General features: G+C 34.1%; 2 protein-coding genes across 2 annotated transcripts in view; one reads left to right on the top strand and one right to left on the bottom strand.

Moving 5' to 3' along the window:
- Nucleotides 1–20,939, bottom strand: part of LOC125871081 (60S ribosomal protein L18-2) — a 271,584-nt gene that overhangs the window by 236,642 nt on the left and 14,003 nt on the right. The window lies entirely within an intron of this gene.
- LOC125871044 (serine/threonine-protein phosphatase BSL1) lies at nucleotides 5,735–20,855 on the top strand. The gene is made up of 21 exons (XM_049551630.1): nucleotides 5,735–6,262; nucleotides 6,381–6,441; nucleotides 6,606–6,684; nucleotides 6,787–6,866; nucleotides 6,960–7,054; nucleotides 9,897–9,996; nucleotides 10,892–10,961; nucleotides 11,339–11,440; nucleotides 11,857–11,938; nucleotides 12,034–12,204; nucleotides 13,953–14,121; nucleotides 14,205–14,403; nucleotides 14,474–14,641; nucleotides 14,784–15,022; nucleotides 18,855–18,939; nucleotides 19,031–19,129; nucleotides 19,277–19,476; nucleotides 19,562–19,637; nucleotides 19,944–20,079; nucleotides 20,164–20,303; nucleotides 20,385–20,855. Exons 1-21 carry the CDS (start codon nucleotides 6,061–6,063, stop codon nucleotides 20,466–20,468), a joined length of 2,637 nt encoding a protein of 878 aa, XP_049407587.1. The 5' UTR covers nucleotides 5,735–6,060; the 3' UTR covers nucleotides 20,469–20,855.

Below are 20,939 nucleotides of genomic sequence, written 5' to 3'. Positions count from 1 at the left end.
TTTGGGAACAAAAGACATGGGATATGGTGAAAAGTAATAACATTACTAAACACGACTTTATTCAATATGGAGTAGTTTTTTTTTTTGGTTTCTTATCAAATATTTGGTACCTTTAAAGGCGACTTTGTACCTGGAGAACTCGAACTCGAAATCTCTGATTAAGTAGGCGTTTGGTCATGCGGTACCATATCACAATATGGTATCGTGAGATGGAATCAGCGTTTGGACATGCAATTTTACGCTGATTCCATATCATGAGATGTGATTCCATATTCTCCAAAAACCATGATATGGAATTATATGGTAATTCCATATCATTATTTGAGATATTTTTAATACAAAAATTGATCCACAAATTTATATTTTGTTAAAACAATCCCACATTTATATCTACTAACCATTTATTTCATATGTAAATAAAATTTATAATCACATCATTACTTTTTAAAATTTATTATTCTCACCGACATAAAATTTATTATTCTCACCAACATATAGTCACTCTAACTCACACCAACCGATTGTTAAAGTGATGAAATATTCATGGTCTATGAGCATGAAAATATAGTTGCGGGTGATATTGACCAACAAATGGCTCAAAGTAACAATGTTGGTTCGTCTTCTCGGTCACATGATCGAGAAATGCAAGTTCAACGTGAGAAAATTGTCTGTATTATGTGGGAAGATTATATTAAAGACTAGTACACTACAATTTATATTCAATTTTTTTAAAAATTAAATTAAAGTTAGAAGAAACAATTACTTAAGTGGAGAACAAATAGCTTTGTAATAATTTATTTTGTGATTTTATAAATCTTTGTTTATTTGATAAGATTGAATAAACAATTTGAGCTATTTTAATAGTTTTACAACTTATGAGATTTTTATGTTTATGAGAAAATATACAACACAAATTTTTCATATTGCATGTCCAAACAAAACTTCAATTTCATCTCATGATTTCATATCATGATTCTATATCATGATATCATATCGCATGACCAAACGGGCCCTAAGAATAAAGAAATATTTATCACTCCACTGTCAATAGAGTTGTTCATGGTTATGGTTATAAAATCAAACTGAACTGCAATCCGAACCAAACCGATTTAAAAAACCGATATTTGGTTTGATTTGGTTAGGTTTGATTTTAAATTTTGAAAAACCAATATTATTTGGTTTGATTTTGGTTTTACTAAAAATTAACCGCAAAAATAACCAAACAGAACCGAGAAGTTATATATATAAATTTTACAACTATTTATAAATAAAATATAAGTATTTTGATAAATTTTAATTAACCTAAGTCTTTAATTTTACTATTTTATGAAGCTCAACACTTATATTTTAGCCCAACTATAAAACGTTAAGTCTAAATCCCTCAATATTCATTACTTTAAAGATCATACTTTCTGTGTTCTATATAAAATTTTCTAACGCAACATTGAATAATCTAAAGCTCAAGCTAAAGAAGATGGTAATTGATTAGTTTTGACTATGAAATATTCGTTTTTTTTTAGAAGTAATTTCTCAATATTTTAAGGTGTAATTTTATTGAAAAGTCTATTGATAAGATGTTGAGATCTCCAGAATATAGAACCAACTTTATGCTATTAACAATGAATTTTTTTAGTTTCCAAAACTTGATACATTGGATGAATCACTTTGTTCGTGTAATAGCTTATTTGTGAATTATTCATGTACTAAGTGTTTTTGTCTATCAAGATGCGTATGTCTAGAACAAACTTATTACTTTCGAACCGAAAAAATCTAACCAAATCGAACCAAATCGGCGTTAACCAAATCAACGGTTATTTTTTTTATTTGATTTGATTTTAGAAATTTAAAAATCGATTTAAGTTGGTTTGATTTTAATTTTAACTAATAACTGATCCAAATCGAACCATGAACACCCCTAATTGTCAATATGGATTATGGAATAATTGTCTTGGCTGTTTCGTTCATCTTAGGTGTTCTAGAATACTACACATTATTTACTGCCTTTTAGGGAACAGCCGGAAACTAAGGAGCCGTTTGTCCACTCATTTTTTTATAAAGAAATATTGTTTAATTATATATATATATATATACTCACTTTGTAAGGCGTATACTATGTATGTTATTATTATATTACTAGTAAAATTATCCGTGTTTCGCACGGATGTTTAATATTACGAAATTATAAAATAATATTTAAAATCTATCAGTCATTAAAATTAAAACACTATAGTATTTTAAATACAAGATTACGTAGTAGCAAACATTAATAATGTAAAGGAAAATGAAAATTATTACATCTATCATTTATCCTTAATAACATAAGCATAAATTAATGACTGCAAAAATACATATCATGATCTGTAACATAAGCAATGATGTCAATGAGTCACTCAACATGAGTAAAGTACACAAATATTTAATTGTGAAGAAGAAGAAGTAGTTTAGAATTTTCGCTGTTTTAAAATGAGAGAAAATCCCTCTATTTATATAGACAACAAAGGGTAGTGTGAACAAATGTTTATTGTGCCTTATCGAAAATGTTACAACTATTTGAAAAAGTTGTAACCCTTCGGAAAGGTCACAATCTTTCATAAAAGTCACAACTTTTTATAAAAGTCGCAACGCTTCATTAAAGTCGCAATTTTTCATAAAAGTCACAACTTTTCATAAATATCACAATTTTTCATGAAAGGGGAAAGCTAGTTTTGGAAATAAATAAATTAAAAGGGAATCCTGATTTGTGGTGGCGCCACGTAGGCGGACCTAAGGTTCTTTTTTATATAGAACAACTTTCACATATAGCAAACATAAAAATCATATTTGTATGTTATAGTTATAGTTTGCATAATTGCACTCCATAATAAATTTTATGTTTGCTATGGAGCTTTTGATTTGTATAATTCGCTAGATACATCCAATTTTACACAAATTGTTTAGTTTTGTATAAATTCATTTATACATTGTAATTTGTATAATAAGATCTGTATTTGTATAATTATGAGTGTATAAGACGAAAATATATGTATTTGTATTTGTATATACACTTTTCTCTCGCTTTATACAAACACAAACACATTTTATATCGAAGTGTATAAAATGGCTAATTGTATACCAAATCAGATGGCAAAAGAATGAGATGTTTGCTGCAAATTACAAATAAAATAAACTATGACTATAATATTTAATTTAAATTAATAATTTGTTATTTCATACAATATATCATTTGCTTATACTATGAATAATGCATTGATCGTTTGAAAAAACGATTTTGATCCATTTTTAAAACCCTTAATTTTAACCAAATGATTCAAACCGATAATAAAGTCAATTTTATTAGAGAACATTTTATATATCGAGTGAGATTTTTCACCATAAACTCTAATTCCACTAGATATTCCAAAACAAGTTTTGACACTTGATAATAAACTAATTAAAAGAAAGGAACCAAAATAAAACTCTGTTCGTTTAAATGTCACTAGTTCCTAAACAATTTTTTAAAAAATAGCTCTTGCTGACTAGTTCCTGACCAAATAAAAGAAAAACAAAATAGCTCGTACTTAATCTTGCTTTAATTAATTAACGTTGTGTTGCTTACGTTCCAAACAAAGGATCAACTTTTGCTATAAATATAAAATATAAACTCATGACCATGTTACAAATTATTTATAAAGAAAACCTATTTTTTTGGATTAAAAAGTAGCTTGATAAGTTCTAGGGCGGTTGTCAGAAGTGTACATTTTTCCTATACATGTAAAATAAAAAGAGAACACATATTTATTGAAGAGATCAATAAAAACACGTTTCAACAATCATTTTTTGGTAGTTTTATACCTTAATTATTCATTATTTCTATTATCTATTTCAACTATCATTATATGCGTATTAAAACCTTTCCTTTATGGTATTAAAGATTTTTTCAATTTTTAAAGTAATGTTATCCCTTTTCATTCATATTTGATACATCTAAATAAATAAATTACGTCATGATGCATATGATACACTCACTTTTTTTTAAAAAAAAACGGATGTCATGTGGCACTCCATAATAAGATAAAATAAAACATTAGAAAAAAGGGAACAAAATCTGGTAAAAAAAGAAGAAATGAAGGAGAAAATTTGATTATAAAGAAAAGAAATGAAGAAAAAGAGTTGAGCAATGAGGGAGGGGGAAAAGATAGGGATTTAAATGAATTTAGGGTGTGTTTGATACGAAGGGAAATATTTTTCAAGAAAATATATTTTTTGAAATATAAGTGATTTTCTTGCTTATATTCGGGTGTTTGATTAGTACGAAGAAAATATTGTTCCAATAATATTTAGGTGTAACGTGGGAAAATATTATGATATCAAACCTAAAAGTACATCTTGAATCCAATATAAATGAATTGTTGAGGTGTGACATGCCTCTTAAGAAAGATATTTAAACACATTAATCAAAAGGTAATTTGTATATTACCCCATTTGATTCTTTCCAAACTCTTTTAAAAATAGAGATAATCATTATTTAGAATTTAAACGTGCTTGAAAACTCAATTAAAAAGTGTAATTATGGGAAAAAATAATTAATACACATTCTTAAAGTTTGAAAAATGCATTTATTTTGAATCCTAAAAAAAGCGGCAACAACTCATTTATATTGGACCAGAGGGAGTATTATAGTTTGGGGAAAATATTATAATCGGAGTTGAGTTTTGGATCAAAATGTTACCGAGAGTTGGGTTCGGACGTGGGAGGTCAGTCAGGAGTTGAATTCGTAATAATGTTGAAAGTCAGGGTCGGATCCTCTTTGAGGTCAGGGTTGAAATGAGGGTCGAGTCCTAAGTTAGGATCAAAAGTCGAGTTCCAAATCAGGATCAAGAGTTGAGGTTGAAGTTCAATAGTAGGGAGTCTGATCTCGTACTCGGGGTTGAAGTTGGGTCCTGGTTTAGGATATTGATTGAGTGTTAGGTCCCAAATCAAATTAAAATGAACTTGAGAATTGAGGTCAAATTTGAAGTCACGTCTCAAGTTGGTTGAAAAGGTAGGTCCCCGGCCCTAACCTTAGACCCAAGAGCCTACTTTTCACCTAGTAGTGGAAACCTCCGCCTTTCGACCGTAATCACGTGCTTTACCATCACATTCAATGGATTCCACCATGAATCGAAAGCTGGCGAAGACATGCAACTTCCATTTTAGGGATACACAGTCACGTTTGTATTTTCTCTCCCTTTCGTTATAAGACGTGGTCTGACTCTAAGAAAAGAAATTCCTATATTCAGGTCTCTACTAGGCAAAATTCGTAAACCTATGCATAGGCTCTTTGAAGATTTTTTTCAAATTTTTTTAGCAAAAAAAGTAAAAACAATACCCTGACTCCAACTTCAAAAAAAATAGTTGAAAAATATTTTTTTCATACCGAACACACCCATAATTTGAGATGGAAGAAGTATGTCTTTACATAAGATTTATCAATTAAAAAAAACCATATTACTATTTTGTTCATTTTATCTCAATACATCACTTTTACCCTATTAATAATTTAACATAATATGGTGGCAGTAATCAAATGTGTAAAATTTTCTAAGAGTTTATGTTATTTTATTTGATGATTTGATTTTGGCAATCTAGAAAGAGGGAAATATAATTCAGAATTTTAAGGTAAAAAAAATTCAGAGCTTTCAATTGTAGACTTCCTAGTCTAAATTTGACCAGGTAGGCTGCCATTTTACCTAGCAATGAGAATTGAGATGTTCTTGTTGACAAATCTTCTTAAAGATTAAAACTTTATGATTCAACATCATCTTCATCACCATTTTTTTTCTTTTATGGAAATTCTTCACTTTTCTCAACAAAAAATATTTTTTTAATAAATTAACGCTATTCCCATGACCATCTTTGGAAAGTGAGTAACCCCAGTTGCTCTTGCTACCCTGTATTACTTCTTTTTTTAGTCATTCCTTTTTTGTGGCCTATAATTTCAAGATTCTTCTTCACCAATTTTCGATTTTGTTGTGTTCTCTGAAAGCCTAAAACTTGGATCCAAATTTGCTGTACAGTGGTGAAGTTTGTAACTTTTGAGTGATGGGTTCAAAGCCATGGCTGCATCCGGCTCCAACATATCGTTTATTGGAGACGTTTTGGGATACTGATGATGATGCCCCAGGTCCACGTTGTGGTCATACTCTTACTGCTGTAGCTGCTACAAAGACTCATGGTCCGCGGCTGATATTGTTTGGTGGAGCTACTGCTATTGAGGGAGGCAATGGGGCTGCACCTGGCATAAGTAATTCTTTTCTTTTATCCCTGTTTTGTGACCCAATTATCTGTTTTTTGTGTAAAGATTCAAACTTTGTTGTTTCTTGGACTGACATTTAGGTTAATTGGGTATTGATTGATTTTAGGGCTGGCTGGTGTAACCAATTGTATTCACTCATATGATGTTCTTACCAGAAAATGGACGAGGTATGTCTTGTACATCTGTAATTCTTATAGGATCTGCTTCTATATCCCTATACACATTTATTTTTTTGGGATGTTAGGTTTAAGGGGATTGTTGGAAACAAAATGATTAGTTTGTTATGGTGGTGATATTGATTTCATGCTCCTTGAATTACCTATTTACTCAGACTTAGACCTGCCGGTGAGCCACCTTCACCAAGAGCTGCACATGCTGCTGCAGCTGTTGGAACAATGGTTGTATTTCAGGTGATCAGAAAGAGAAATTGAAGTGTATCATTTTTAATTTTTAGCGTTAAAATGACCGTTAGAAACAATAACTACTAATATCTATTGTTGTTTTGTTATTAGGGTGGGATAGGACCGGCTGGGCATTCAACTGATGATCTTTATGTGCTTGACATGACAAATGACAAGTTCAAGTGGCATAGGTTAGCTTCTGGATAGGCAGTTGCATTTCGTCTCCCTTTTTCAATTATTTATATAGCTCTTGGTCCTTGACTAATTACCTTGATTGTTTCTAGAGTTGTTGTTCAAGGTCAGGGTCCTGGACCGCGGTATGGCCATGTAATGGACTTGGTTGCACAAAGATATCTGGTAACTGTCAGTGGCAATGATGGTGAGCACAATTTTCCTATGAGTTACTGATCGAGTGGATGCACTTTTTTCTTACTACCACATCTGAAGATCGAGTTTGTGTTCTTTCATTTGCTATATAGTTCACTGCAGGTTATATCCACTATGATTGTGAACAGTTGGAATTCTAAGCACTCTAGAAACTTAGGGTTTTAGGGAAAATCAAAGTAAGACAAAATATATGCACTGGCTACTTTAACCCCCATCCCTAAAAGAAGGATGGAGATGTAAGAGCAAATAATACCCAAAGTAAAATTCTGATTTTGTAGATCATTTATCAGATCAACAATGTTATGCGAGAGTGAAGGTCGGTCTCTTAGGCTGAACATAGTCATAAGATGAATGTCCTAGAAAGGCAAATGTTAAGATTGATATGAAGCAATATAAGATTAGAAATAATCAAGTCTGACGGATGGTGCAAGTGGCACATATGAAGATGTTAGAGTCCTACATTGGTTGAGGGTAGGAATTGTTGTCTTCTTATATCATGTTGGGTAACCCTCACCTCATGAGTTACTTTTAGGATTGAATTAGGCTCAAGGTCCATTTTCTTAAGTTTTAACATGGTATGAAGAGTAAGAACCATCCCTATTTTTGGTTTACCAAAATGTTGTGCCCTATTATTGGAATCCTACAATGGTTGAGGATATGGGCTGTTTGTCTGCTTATATGGTTTTAGGCAATCCTCACTTCATAAGCTCACTTTTTTGGGTATTTAGAGCCAAGGTCTATGTTCTTTACATAAGATAAATGAAGAAAAGATTGCATGGAATAGTTTTTTCATGTCTTACGTAGACCTCCAGATGCTCCATTCTGTATGAAAGGGGAGTTAAAGGTAACAAAAGGAGATGATGTATGAGTAAAATCACTTGAAGGAGAGTTGTCTCAAAAGACCTAAAGTCTCTAGGAATCTATACAGATTTAGCAAGGATCAGAACACAATGGAAACCTAGTAGAAGCATGATGCAAACAAAGTATCCGTTAGGTGATGCCAACTAGTTGGGATTAAACTGATCATTCATGTAGAGATTAGAGAACCTCTAATCAGGGTCGGATCTAGGTGGACGGGAGGAGGTTCAGCCGAAACCCCTGGATCAAAAAATTACACCGTATATATCTGGTTAAATTTATTATTTATGATTATATATACTGAAATGAACCCCCTCGACGCAACTAGGAAGTGTAGCTCAGTGGTTAAGGGGGTTCAGAATCTCTCCAAGGTTGCAAGTTCGACTCTTGCTGCTGCAGTCGCGCCTTCATTAATTTTTAGCTTAAATTTTGTCTTTCTTCACATCCACAGGCCACAGCTTTCAGCTATAGTTTTAATCCCACAGCCCAAGCCCACAAGTTAACTTTCAAGGGGTTGTTTGATTTGGATTTTACAAAAGTTAATACCCATATTAAAATTACTAAAGCTTATATGAAATGGAGTTAAAGTTTGATGAGAACTAATAAAAGTTGATATTAATTAACACAACGTTTAATTTTTTTCATAAATAATATTTATATAAACCATGTGAAAATTTCTATTTCATTTTATGGAGGATATAATATAGAATAAGAATAGGCTCCTAGTAAAAAATATGTTTAAAACGTTAAAATAACAAAATTAATAGCGAGATCGGCCAAATTTATAAAAATTGTTGTTATGGAAAGTACTTTTTATCAGAGGTGCTTTTTGAAAAAATTATTTTGTATACTAACATTCTGTATTTGGCTAATCAATTTGAATGTTTTTTCCCGTCAATATTAGAGATCTAATTTGTGCTTGGCCAAAATTTTCGAAAGTGCTTTTGGAGAAAGTTATGTTTTCAGCTTTTGAAAATAAGTTTTTACTACAACTCAAAAATAACTACTGACCAGTTAGTTATTTTTTTTCCTAAAAGCACAATATATTTTAAAAAGGCTCGATGAAGCAGGACATAAGTAGGAAGAAATATTAAATGGAACATGACAAAATGAGTTAAAATTTAGTGGGTTAAGATTAATCTTTGCCTTTCGCCGCTCTGCCCCTTTTAATTATCCTCTTCGCATATTTACTTTCTATATTCGAACCCCCTGAATGAAAATCCTGCGTCGCCACTGCCTCTAATTTGCCCAAGCAAAATTATTTAGTATTCGATGAAATGGACCTAAATAGAGTAGAATTAATTTAGACGATTCAGAGTTGGCCTGCCCCAATTGATTTGAGATTGAAGCATAGGTCATTGATTGATTGTTTACTGACTGACTAAGCATAAATAATATTACATAATTTGGAATGATATCATGGATAGTTATGTCTTGATCTAGCTTAGTTTTCCACAATTTTACTTCAATGGTGTCATAGCATGATCTGACCACATCTATTTTTCCTAACATCTGAGTAACAATGTGATGTATCCATAATAATCTGAATTTTGAAGATTAGTAATGCATGTTTATTCACAGTTGTTGGGCATACAACATACTTTAGGAGCAGAAAAAAGAAATATGCGGCTGTAGCATATCACTTTATCATCTCATAGTCAAAAGGATAAACTGTTAGATATTTTTACCCTTATAAATGGCTGTAATGTGACTGATAAAAGATGATTGGAAGACCTCTTTTCCTTGCTTTCCTAACTCCTACGTACATCCATATCCATAATTTTGGAACAAGTTGAATAGTGAATGCCATAACTCATTTCTGCAAAGTCTAGCTACTGCAGCTTACCTTTCAAATGCATTAAGAGTTCTATGCTGAACATTTATATGCTGCATGGCGTTTTTAGTTTTCTTTCACTTAGCCCTCGCTTAGCCCTCCTTTTATATATTCTTATATGTTTAATTTCACTGATTTCCAGGGAAAAGAGTTCTTTCTGATGCTTGGGCCCTGGATACTGCTCAGAAACCTTATGCATGGCAGAGGCTGAATCCAGAAGGCGATAGACCGTCAGCTAGAATGTGAGTCTACGTTGTTTACTCTCATTTCCAAGAAATATTAGTAACTTTGAGAGTCTTCCTGATGGGTTTTTGTTGATTTTTATTGTTATTAAATGTACTATCCTTAGTTATTTTAATTCATGAATTTCAGACAATTAGATCTTCTATATCCATTTGTAATACTACCCTATTTTCATGCTAAAAGCTGTTCTGGGTTGACAATAGAAGCGTTTCTCAGAAACTAGGTGTCAAGTGATGGACTGGGGTAACAAAAATAGTTACTCTTGAGGTTTTGACATACTTATTCATCTATGAGCTTATGCAACAATCCTGATGTTCAGAATCCTTGATTCTCAGCAAGGGCTTGAGTTGCTTGACCTATTTAGGACATTTCCTCCTTATTCTCTCTTGTCAGATCACCCATGTGTCTTCTATTCATACCTCGTCATTGTCTCTGTTGAGCATAACCTGCTACTTTGCAACTTGTGGTGTTATTTCAATTCTTTTTATTTGCAGAAGTACATATCCCCTTCTATATATTTCTCTTCCCCATAGTTGCTATGGAAATATGTTTTTGTCCTTGAAATTGTCAATTCTGAAAACTGCCTGGTACTGCTATCGTCTCCCACTTATTATTTATTCTTGGCGTACCCTCTCTGAAGAAATTGAGACTGAAATGTTTTTGACTTGATCGCTCCATGCAGATGCTGCTTCTAACATAATTTTCTCCTTCAATCTTCCCACACTAGACTTCTTTTTATCTTGCCTTTTTAATCTATGGCTGCCTCTCTCTCTCGTTCTTTTTACCTATTATTTTTTCTTAGTAGCCTACATATTCATGGTGTGGTTTTCTTACTCTTAGTGGTACTGTAGTTTCCTCCTAGATACTATCTTTCTGAAATTTATATTCTTTTAGGTATGCAACAGCTAGTGCTCGGACTGATGGCATGTTTTTGCTTTGTGGAGGGAGAGATGCTTCAGGCACAGTAAGTAAATTCTCATATAGTCATCAAGGTTTTTACCGATAAACTATTCCTGCTTTGAGATAGCGAGTTCTTTTTAGCTAATGCACACAGTTTGTTAGTTTTTAAACTTTATTTTGTATAGTATTTTAAAATGTTAGTCAAGTTGTGATATATTGTGGCATGTATAGGAAATCAAAGTAGCTGGTTTTAGGTGTCCATAAGCTCAATCTTCTTGGATATGTAATCATTCTTTCAGCAATATATTGATGTTGACGCAACTAATAGTCCTAAACAAGGAGGACCTTTGATACTGTGGGTTACGACCTGGATATTGTGCATTTGATATGTAGTCTTCTAAATGATGTGGTTGCTGATTCCTGGAGTGCTTCCGTTTGCAGCCCTTAGCAGATGCTTATGGGCTGCTTATGCATAGGAATGGGCAGTGGGAGTGGACTCTTGCACCAGGAGTGGCACCATCATCAAGGTATCAACATGCTGCGGTAAGTACTACTTCCTGCATTCCATGTTATGTCACAGTGTTTGATGGAGCTTGGTATTTAAGAAATTAAAGAAGATATTTACACGTAAGCTAAATATATGTGAAGTACCAAAATTATCCTTTTACATGAATGGTAGTGAGATCTCTACATGTCTTTTCATCTTTTCTCTACTTCCAAAAGATTGGACTTCTATATCAAGTGGGTCCAAACAAGTCATATCATTAAGGATAAAATGGGAATGATAAAGATTAAATAGCTTCCTAAAAGAGAGAGATGACATTTTTTTTGGGGACAAACTCAAAAGAATTTGTGTCAGAGATGAATATTTCTGCTATTTGGATCATGTCTATCCTGTTTGTTCCCCACAGACCTCACTTTTCTAATATTTTCTGAATTACATTTTTGCCGGTGATTAGGTATTTGTTGGTGCAAGATTACACGTTACAGGGGGTGCTCTTAGAGGTGGACGTGGAGTAGAAGGTGAAGCAGCTATTGCAGGTATATGTGGGATTTAATCATTAGTGCATAATTTGATTGTTTATATATTATCAATGGATATCATTAAATCTTTTCAATTTTATTGCTTTAAAAAGTGTTGGACACTGCTGCTGGAGTTTGGTTAGATAGACACGGGCTGGTAACTGCTTCACGTGGTAGCAAGGGCCACAATGAACAAGATCCTTCTTTGGAGCTTATGCGTCGCTGTCGCCATGCAGCTGCATCTGTTGGTGTTCGGATATATATCTATGGTGGTCTTAGAGGAGGTAATGAATGCCACTGGCATATGCAGATTTTAGACTGTTCGAATGATGTCTATTCTCCTTTTCAGAACCCCCTTCAACTGGTTAATCTCTGTACTTATCTTGCAGAATGTTTGATCTAGTGTTTAGTGTTTTTACATGAGTTAAGGTAGTAGAAGCTTAAGGATTTAAAAGTCCGTGACTAAGAAAATATTCTTAACAACCCATCTACAAAAGGATTGTCAAATGCTCTGAGTTGATTCACTTTCAGCGACAGATCACAGATATAAATGGACATTTTCTTCTTTTTAGCACTTTTGCTTACCCATGAGCAATCCAAATTTAGACAGATTTTACAAACAATAGTCCAGCATTAGATAAACATTGAAGAGAATGATGAACAATGGATTGGGGAATGTAAGCTAATTTTATGGTCATATGTCCTTTCTGAAATAATTATAAACTACCTAGTGAGCTCTTGATGGTATAGGTGTCTTTTCTGAGGGTCTATTTTTTATGCCTCCCTTTGGTACCACTATTGATGACTGTCATTTGCTTTCTGTTGTATAATGCTAGTATTCCCCATTTTGTCTTTATTTTTTGCTTCTTTTCTTTTTCTTAATCATAATAAGCTTAATTCTGGAATATTCTTTGTTACAGCAAATCAGTTAAAAAGATTTGCATGTGCTGTCAGAACCATTGCAATCGTTGGTTTTGAATTAATAAAATCTTCTTCTTTTTTTTATAAGAATTCATATTACCATTGAGATCTTTGGTTTTGAATTCATAATATCTTTCTAAGAGCCTGTTTGGATTGGCTTTTTTAGGTGCTTTTAGGCCAAATTAGCTTTTAAGCAATTTTGTAGTGTTTGGGTAAAATAAAAAAAAGTGCTTTTAAGCACTTATTTTAAGTCAAAATAATAAAAATAAGCCAAAATCCATAAGTTAGATATCCTAACTTATAACTTTTGGCTTACAAGTCATAAGCTCATTCAAACGGAAAGAAAGAAAGAAAAGAAGAAAGCCCATTCAGATGGGCTCTAAGAGTGAGAGCAGATTGATTGCGTACCTAAGAGATGAAATTTGCAAGTCAAATGCGTGGATGGTGTTTGTTGGTGAACTAGCATTTATACTCTTGTTGTCCCATTTATATGGCACAATTTGATTTTAGGACGTTCCAAAATATTTAGGGTGACTTTTCAACAACATATTTACAAATCAAATTCACAGAAACATATCAGGTTTAAACAATGATCATTTGTTTTCGCCGTTACACTGACTTATCAACTAGTACTAGTGGTGGATGGATAGTATTATTACTGGGTTCAACTGAACCCAACATTGTCGATAAAGAGTATGCATATGTGTAAGAAAATATTAAATTTTTGATAGATATTATATTTTGAACCCATAATTTCGGAAGTGTAAGGAGGGGTTTAATAATAACATAAAGATGGAACTCATAAAATTTGAATTATGAATCCGCCTCTGCTAGTACTTCCATGTTTTCTCCTCTTATTAGTGCTAACTTTCCTTGTAATACTCCATTCCCAATACTAACTGCATCACATAATATGAGATGGAGAGAGTACTTGTTTGCTGTAGCAATATTAGTTTTGCAATGAATGGTATTGTGAAAAGGGCCTTCATATGGAACCAAAAGAACTTCATAATTATGGTGTTATATGCTTTTACTAGTTGCATGTTGATCAAGATACTCCCCAGGTCAAGTGGTTTGACAGTGTTCTTAAATCATATTATTTTTGCTGCAGATACACTTTTGGACGAATGTCTGGTTGCAGAAAATTCTCCATTGCATTCTGACATCAATTCCCCAGTCTTAACGTCTGAGGGAGCCATTGGCATCCCAATGTCAAACAACTCAAATTTATTAATTGATCCTGATGGAAAACCTGAGATCCACCCATCTGGTGGGTTGAGGTAATATTTTGCTTTATCTTTAGTTCTTGATATCATTTTTCATTCAGCTCATCCTCATAATTTAAAACATCACATTTTAACAGCATGGATAAAGATTCTATGGAAAAATTGACCAAGGATTTTGCTGCTGAAGCTGAGGCTGCCAATGCTGTCTGGCAATTAGCGCAGGCTGCATCTGCCAGTCCTGAAGTAACATCAGTCTCAGACGAGAGCTCTCAAGTTCCAGACACCGCTTCTGAGGGTAGCGACAGTGAGTCAGCTGTCCGCCTCCATCCTAGAGCTGTATGTACTCTGCTCTGTTGTCTAGTGTTTGTTTATTTGGCAGATGGTGAAATCACTTTCCAAACTGCAGGTTGTAGTTGCAAAAGAAACTGTTGGGAACCTGGGGGGAATGGTGAGGCAATTGTCATTGGATCAATTTGAAAATGAGAGTAGACGAATGGTTCCCTCATATAATGATATTTCAAATCCAACAAAAAAGTTTGCACGGCAGAAATCACCTCAAGGATTGCATAAAAAGGTAACCCCAGCAAGCTGCAACAGATTTTTTTCTCAAACCTTAATGGGTTAATGGAAGTATTCTCTATTGGTTAAGGTGTGGTATATTCCTTTTGCTGGTCTTTATTTGTCGGGATATGTAATCTTCTATTGCTGTATTGCAGATCATATCCACTTTGCTTAGGCCGCGAAATTGGAAAGCACCTGTAAATAGAAAGTTCTTTCTTGATTCATATGAAGTGGGTGAGCTTTGTTATGCAGCTGAGCAGATCTTCATGCATGAGCCTACGGTTCTTCAATTGAAAGCTCCTGTCAAAGTGTTTGGTGATCTTCATGGACAGTTCGGTGATCTGATGCGGCTGTTTGATGAATATGGATTTCCTTCCACTGCTGGAGACATGACGTAAGTCTGATCAAAGCTCGACCGTTAATTTTTTTTTCATTTGCAGTAGCTTGACCTCTCTGAACAGTTTCAACTTAAGCTCGTGTTTTAAGTTTTAGCATGCTTACCAAATCTTATTATCTCAAACTCTGAATACAGATGAGTAAAAGAAGTAATTTTGTTAAATTTGACATAAGTTGAAAGGAATATGCAATTTAATCTATTCTGGATAGTTAAAACATAATAAAAGAATGTCTCCCAGCACCAGCGGTCAGCTATAAACTTGTAGATGACAGGTAACCCTGCAAAAGAAAGATTAGCTTGCTTAGCATATGATACCTTGAATAGTTGGGATAATTCCTCCCCAGCTTAAAGCTTTAGTTACATGTGGAATAGCTTCGATTTGACTCTAAACCTGCTCATTAGTTCATGGATACGCAGCTTCCTAATGCTTTTTTTATTGGTTAAGGGTATTGTATTAAACCTTATCAAAAAAGGGTATTGTATTAAAAAAAATAAAAAAAAAGCAAAACCGCTGGCAAGTATTTACAGAGGAAAGTCTCATTACAAGTTGTGTAACTCAAAAAGTCAACCATGGCTTCTGTATACTTTCTAATGCTTTTTAGTACTTCGGTAGCTGGAAAAGTGTTAATTTTTTTTGGCCTTAGGTACCTTGTAAAGGAAGTATTAGTGGAAGTCTGGAATATTGTACTTTTGGCAATACTTTACTACTATTGTTGGTTTGGCCAAAACTAAATTGCTTGTAACCATAATCCCCAGTCCTCAGGCTTTGGTTCAACAACCAAGGTAGTACAAATGCGGGATGTGTGATAGGCACACATCACGAGTTTGAATCTTGACTGGTGAACCAAATTTAGTATTTAAGTGAGGAGGTTAGAGGGGGAGGCTTCTTATACCGTGTTCCAAAGTGTTAGAATATGAATAGGTTTATACAATCCTATTAGAATAGGAATAGGTTTATACAATCCTATAAGAATAGGAATAGGTTTATACAATCCTATTAGAATAGGAATAGGAATAGAAATAGAAATAGAAATAGGAATACTAAATAGTATCCTACTTGGTAAAGGATTGTATTCTAGGGTCTATAAATAGGGTCTCAATGTTATAATGTAGGCACAACAACAATTCAATAATATTCTTCTCCTATATTTCTCACATGGTATCAGAGCCTCTACGATCTTGATAGAAAATCAAAGAGCTTCCGCTGCCGGCGGGTGGCACCCATATATGCTGCCCGTCTGGCCAATGATTATGTTAGCAAAAGTTGGGTCACCATGCATCATTCTAGTGACTACTTTCTTATATCTAATTTGTGTAGCACCGTGCCATCATTCCGGTGACTGCTTTTTCATATTTAATTTGTGTAGCACCGTGCCATCATTCTGGTGACTACTTTTTCATATCTAGTTTGTGTAGCACTGTGCCATCATTCCAGTGACTCATTTTTCATATATAATTTGTGTAGCACCGTGCCATCCTTCCGGTGACTACCTTTTTTAGCATATCTGATTTGCGTAGCACCGTGCATCTCTCCGGACTACTTTTCATATTTAATTTGTGTAGTACCGTGGATTTTTCCGAACTATTTCTCATATCTGAGTAGCATAGCATCATGTGTCTTTTCAGTGACTTCTCAGATTTGATTTGCATAGTTCCATTCGTCTTTCCGGTGACTCCTTAAATCTGATTTGCATAGGGTTGTGCCATCATTCCAACCCTACCCATATAATTTTTCTTTTTCAGTAGGGTTGTGCCATCATTCCGACCCTACCCATATTAATTTTACTTTTTCAGCTGAGTCGTGCCATCATTCCGACCCTACCCATATTATCTCTCTTATTCAATGGGGTCGTTCCATCAATTCAAACTATCCTATATAATTTCTATTTTCTAGTTGGGTCATGACATCATTCCGACCCTACCCATATAATTTTATTTCTTAAATTGTGACCACTTTTAGCCATCAAATCTAATACTCGGACATATGAGCATGTTTCGGCCAGTTTTTCGGTGACTTGTTTAATATCGACTCATCTATTGATTCCAACATGATCCATATACTTTATACTAGATTTTGAGCACTTGCAACGACCGTTGCATTGTGAAGAAGTATATATGGAGCAACCACCTAATTTTGTTCCTAAGGGGGAGTTTAGTAGCCTTGTATGTTGATTACGTAAGTCACTCTATGGTTTGAAACAATCTTTGCAAGCTTGGTTTGGGAAGTTCCAACACTGTAATTTTATCACTCTGTATTTTATCGGCATTATGCATCAAATTCAGTATTTCATGAGAAAACCAAGCACATTGAGATTGATTGTCAATTTTGTGAAGTCAAGTGATCAACTTGCAGATATCTCACCAAGCCCCTCATCGGTCCGCGTGTTAATTACATTTGTAACAAGCTAGGTACATGAATTGTATGCACTAGCTTGAGGGGGAGTGCTAGAATATGAATAGGTTTATACAATCCTATTAGAATAGGAATAGGTTTATACAATCCTATAAGAATAGGAATAGGAATAGGTTTATACAATCCTATTAGAATAGGAATAGGAATAGAAATAGAAATAGGAATACTAAATAGTATCCTACTTGGTAAAGGATTGTATTCTAGGGTCTATAAATAGGGTCTCAATGTTATAATGTAGACACAACAACAATTCAATAATATTCTTCTCCTATATTTCTCACACAAAGCAACAACCAATTTCTGGAATATTGTAAGAAAAAGGGTTTTTGAGAATCCCCAGGTCAATGTTGTAAGTTCTTCATCTCTGTTACAGTGTTACCAAGTACAAATCCTTTCACTTTCCAGTTCCCACTCTCCATTCTTGATATATTCTTTTCTGGAGAAAGGTTAAGACTTCTACTAAATAAAATGGCCATGCATTGAGCTAGTGCTTGACCGTACAAAAGAAAGGACATTCCTCTTTACAAAAACAAAAGAGAAGAAAACTCACAGTAACAAAAAATACTCCTGTTGTTAGCTTATGAAATCTATCATGCTATCGTTATCATATACAACCTGAAACTTACACAATAGAGCCAGCAGGCCTAAACATCGATATTTCACTATCTGCACAGGTCTTTCTTTGCCTCAAAACATCTAGAATTTCTTTCCGTCTATAGGACCTATTTAAGTGTGTGACCATCTCATCTAAAAGTTTAAGTTGCTGGAGAGAGTACACTTTGTTGAGAATACAATTAAATTATGAAAAGTGTGTTTTCTCTAATAGCTTGCTTCAAATGCCAATCAAATAGCCTTGAGATGTAAAAACTTCGCTCTGTCAGATTCACATAGAAAGTCAGCATATATAACTCTAAGAGGGGTGTGGCCTATCAAAGAATCCTGTCAAAATTTTGTTCTGTCATCCTCCCCTTTGATTTCCATGTGTGTTTCAATGTTTGGCCATAGACGTTAATGTATTATCAAAGTCACGAACCATGTGAAGAGTTGATTGGATTAGTACACCATTCCATTTGACCCATATATATATATATATACACACACACACTACTGGCCACTATGCTGCAAACTGTTTATTATCCTATTAAATACTGTTTTTTGTGCTTGAAAGATCAATGTCTTGATCCCTGAGGTCTGCCACTATTTGCAAGATTGTTTCTGCTTTAATTTCATTGTCTATAAACTAAATGTTTGATGTTTCTCTTTCTGAGGCTAGAAGATGTCAAAAGTTTGTAACAATCAAGAAAATGTTAGCAGTTTGAGCTTTTTAACTATTAAATGTAATTTTTTACTATTGTATCAAATCTCTTCTTGTCAACTTCTCTTGTGTCTGATGACCATTCTTTGTGTGGTTTTCAGTTATATTGACTATTTGTTTCTGGGTGATTACGTTGATCGAGGACAGCACAGCTTGGAGACAATCACTTTACTCCTAGCTCTAAAGGTAATCCTTGCTGTTGTCTAACACGGTACTTCCCTTTCATGTATTGACATCTCTTTATGTAACCAAATTACTCGCTTGTTCTGAATTTCAGATTGAATATCCAGAGAATGTACATTTGATAAGGGGGAATCATGAAGCTGCTGATATTAATGCACTTTTTGGCTTCCGTATTGAATGCATTGAGAGAATGGTAAGTTAGAATGTCAAAATATATGTACTACAGTTGTCAAATCCCGAGTTCTAGTTTTGAAGGTAGAAGTTATATATATATATATGTGTGTGTGTGTGTGTGTCCTTCAAATGTATCAGGCTATTCTGATGGAAGACACCCATGTAGGGAGAAAGTGATGGAATCTGGGCATGGACACGTTTCAATCAACTTTTTAACTATCTTCCACTGGCTGCCCTCATCGAAAAGAAAATCATCTGTATGCATGGTGGCATAGGGAGGTCAATAAACTCAGTTGAGCAGATAGAGAAGATAGAGAGGCCAATAACAATGGATGCTGGTTCGATAGTCCTAATGGATTTGCTATGGTATGTTGCTTCTTTTTTTTTTTTTTCAAAACCATCTGGCAAGACAATTTGGAGAAGATTTTTATGTTATTGATTTTATTTGCAGGTCTGATCCCACAGAAAATGACAGTGTAGAAGGATTGAGACCTAATGCTAGAGGACCTGGTCTTGTAACATTTGGGGTATGTCCTGCTTTTCTTGACATAAGTTCACCAGTTCAACTTGGTAATTGATAGTAAAAGTTTCAGACGATAAGGGAATCATTTTTGAATGCCAAATTTCTTATTTTGTGTTCAAATCTTTATGCTCCACTGAAATTTTTCTCATTTTAAGCTCAATTTTTATTCATTATCGTGATTTGATCCCCACTATACTGTGGATTCCTATAAGGATGCACATGTCTACCTTCATATGGAAGCTTATATTTTTCATGCCAAGATTCACATACAAACTACAATGTGGTCTTACAATAATTGTGGACTTTGCAGCCTGATCGTGTAACTGAATTCTGCAAGAAAAACAAACTACAGCTGATTATTAGAGCACACGAGTGTGTCATGGATGGATTTGAAAGATTTGCCCAGGGGCAGCTGATCACTCTTTTTTCTGCCACCAACTATTGTGGTATGCGTTAAATATTTAAGTTTTTGCTTTCCCTTGTATGAAAGCATGCATTCTAATCATTTCTAACCAAGAAAATACATTCAGGTACTGCCAACAATGCTGGTGCTATACTAGTAGTAGGCAGAGGGTTGGTTATTGTTCCAAAGTTGATCCATCCTTTGCCGCCTCCTCTTCTATCCCCTGAAACGTCTCCAGAACGAGTCATGGATGACAATTGGATGCAGGTACTAGGATGCTTTCTTTTTTACTTTTCGAGCTTACAGTTGTTACATTATATCCTACTAAGACTTGTTCGTTGTATTTAGGAACTCAACATTCAAAGACCGCCTACTCCTACTAGGGGCCGTCCACAACCAGATCATGACCGGAGCTCACTTGCCTATATTTGATGCCCGGTCATCTATTCTGGATATTTCAAATTGCTCTGTTGTGGAGTCGCAAATACCATTGCCGATGCATTCATAAATTGATTAAAAATGCAGCAGATTGTCCGTGTATATCTCCGTAGTCTTCAAAAGCCCTGGTGTATTCTATAGATGCCATTCAGAAGGCATCCAACATTGTAAAATAGCTGGAGAGGTAGAGGTTTAGCTGTTAAAGAGTGAAAAGTTGATTATAGATTAGTATTAATGCTGCTTAAACAGGGTTATTTATAGTGAAAGGGAAGTAGTGTTGTTAGCAGAGTGCTAGGTGTTGTGATGTAAAAAACTATAGATATCTTATTCTTAAACTTGATCGTTAGTGTGGTTTCTCTATATAATAACGTTTTCAAATAATTTTTGGTGATGTTTGAGAAGTCATCTACGTTGATGTGTCATGTAGCAGGCCTTTAAGGTTGAAATATTTGGGTTTCAATCATA

This window comes from Solanum stenotomum, chromosome 7 (assembly GCF_019186545.1).
Source record: "Solanum stenotomum isolate F172 chromosome 7, ASM1918654v1, whole genome shotgun sequence".
Taxonomy (NCBI): Eukaryota; Viridiplantae; Streptophyta; class Magnoliopsida; order Solanales; family Solanaceae; genus Solanum; species Solanum stenotomum.
Note: the sequence above shows the minus strand (reverse complement) of the source record. Positions and strands in the feature narration are given on the sequence as shown.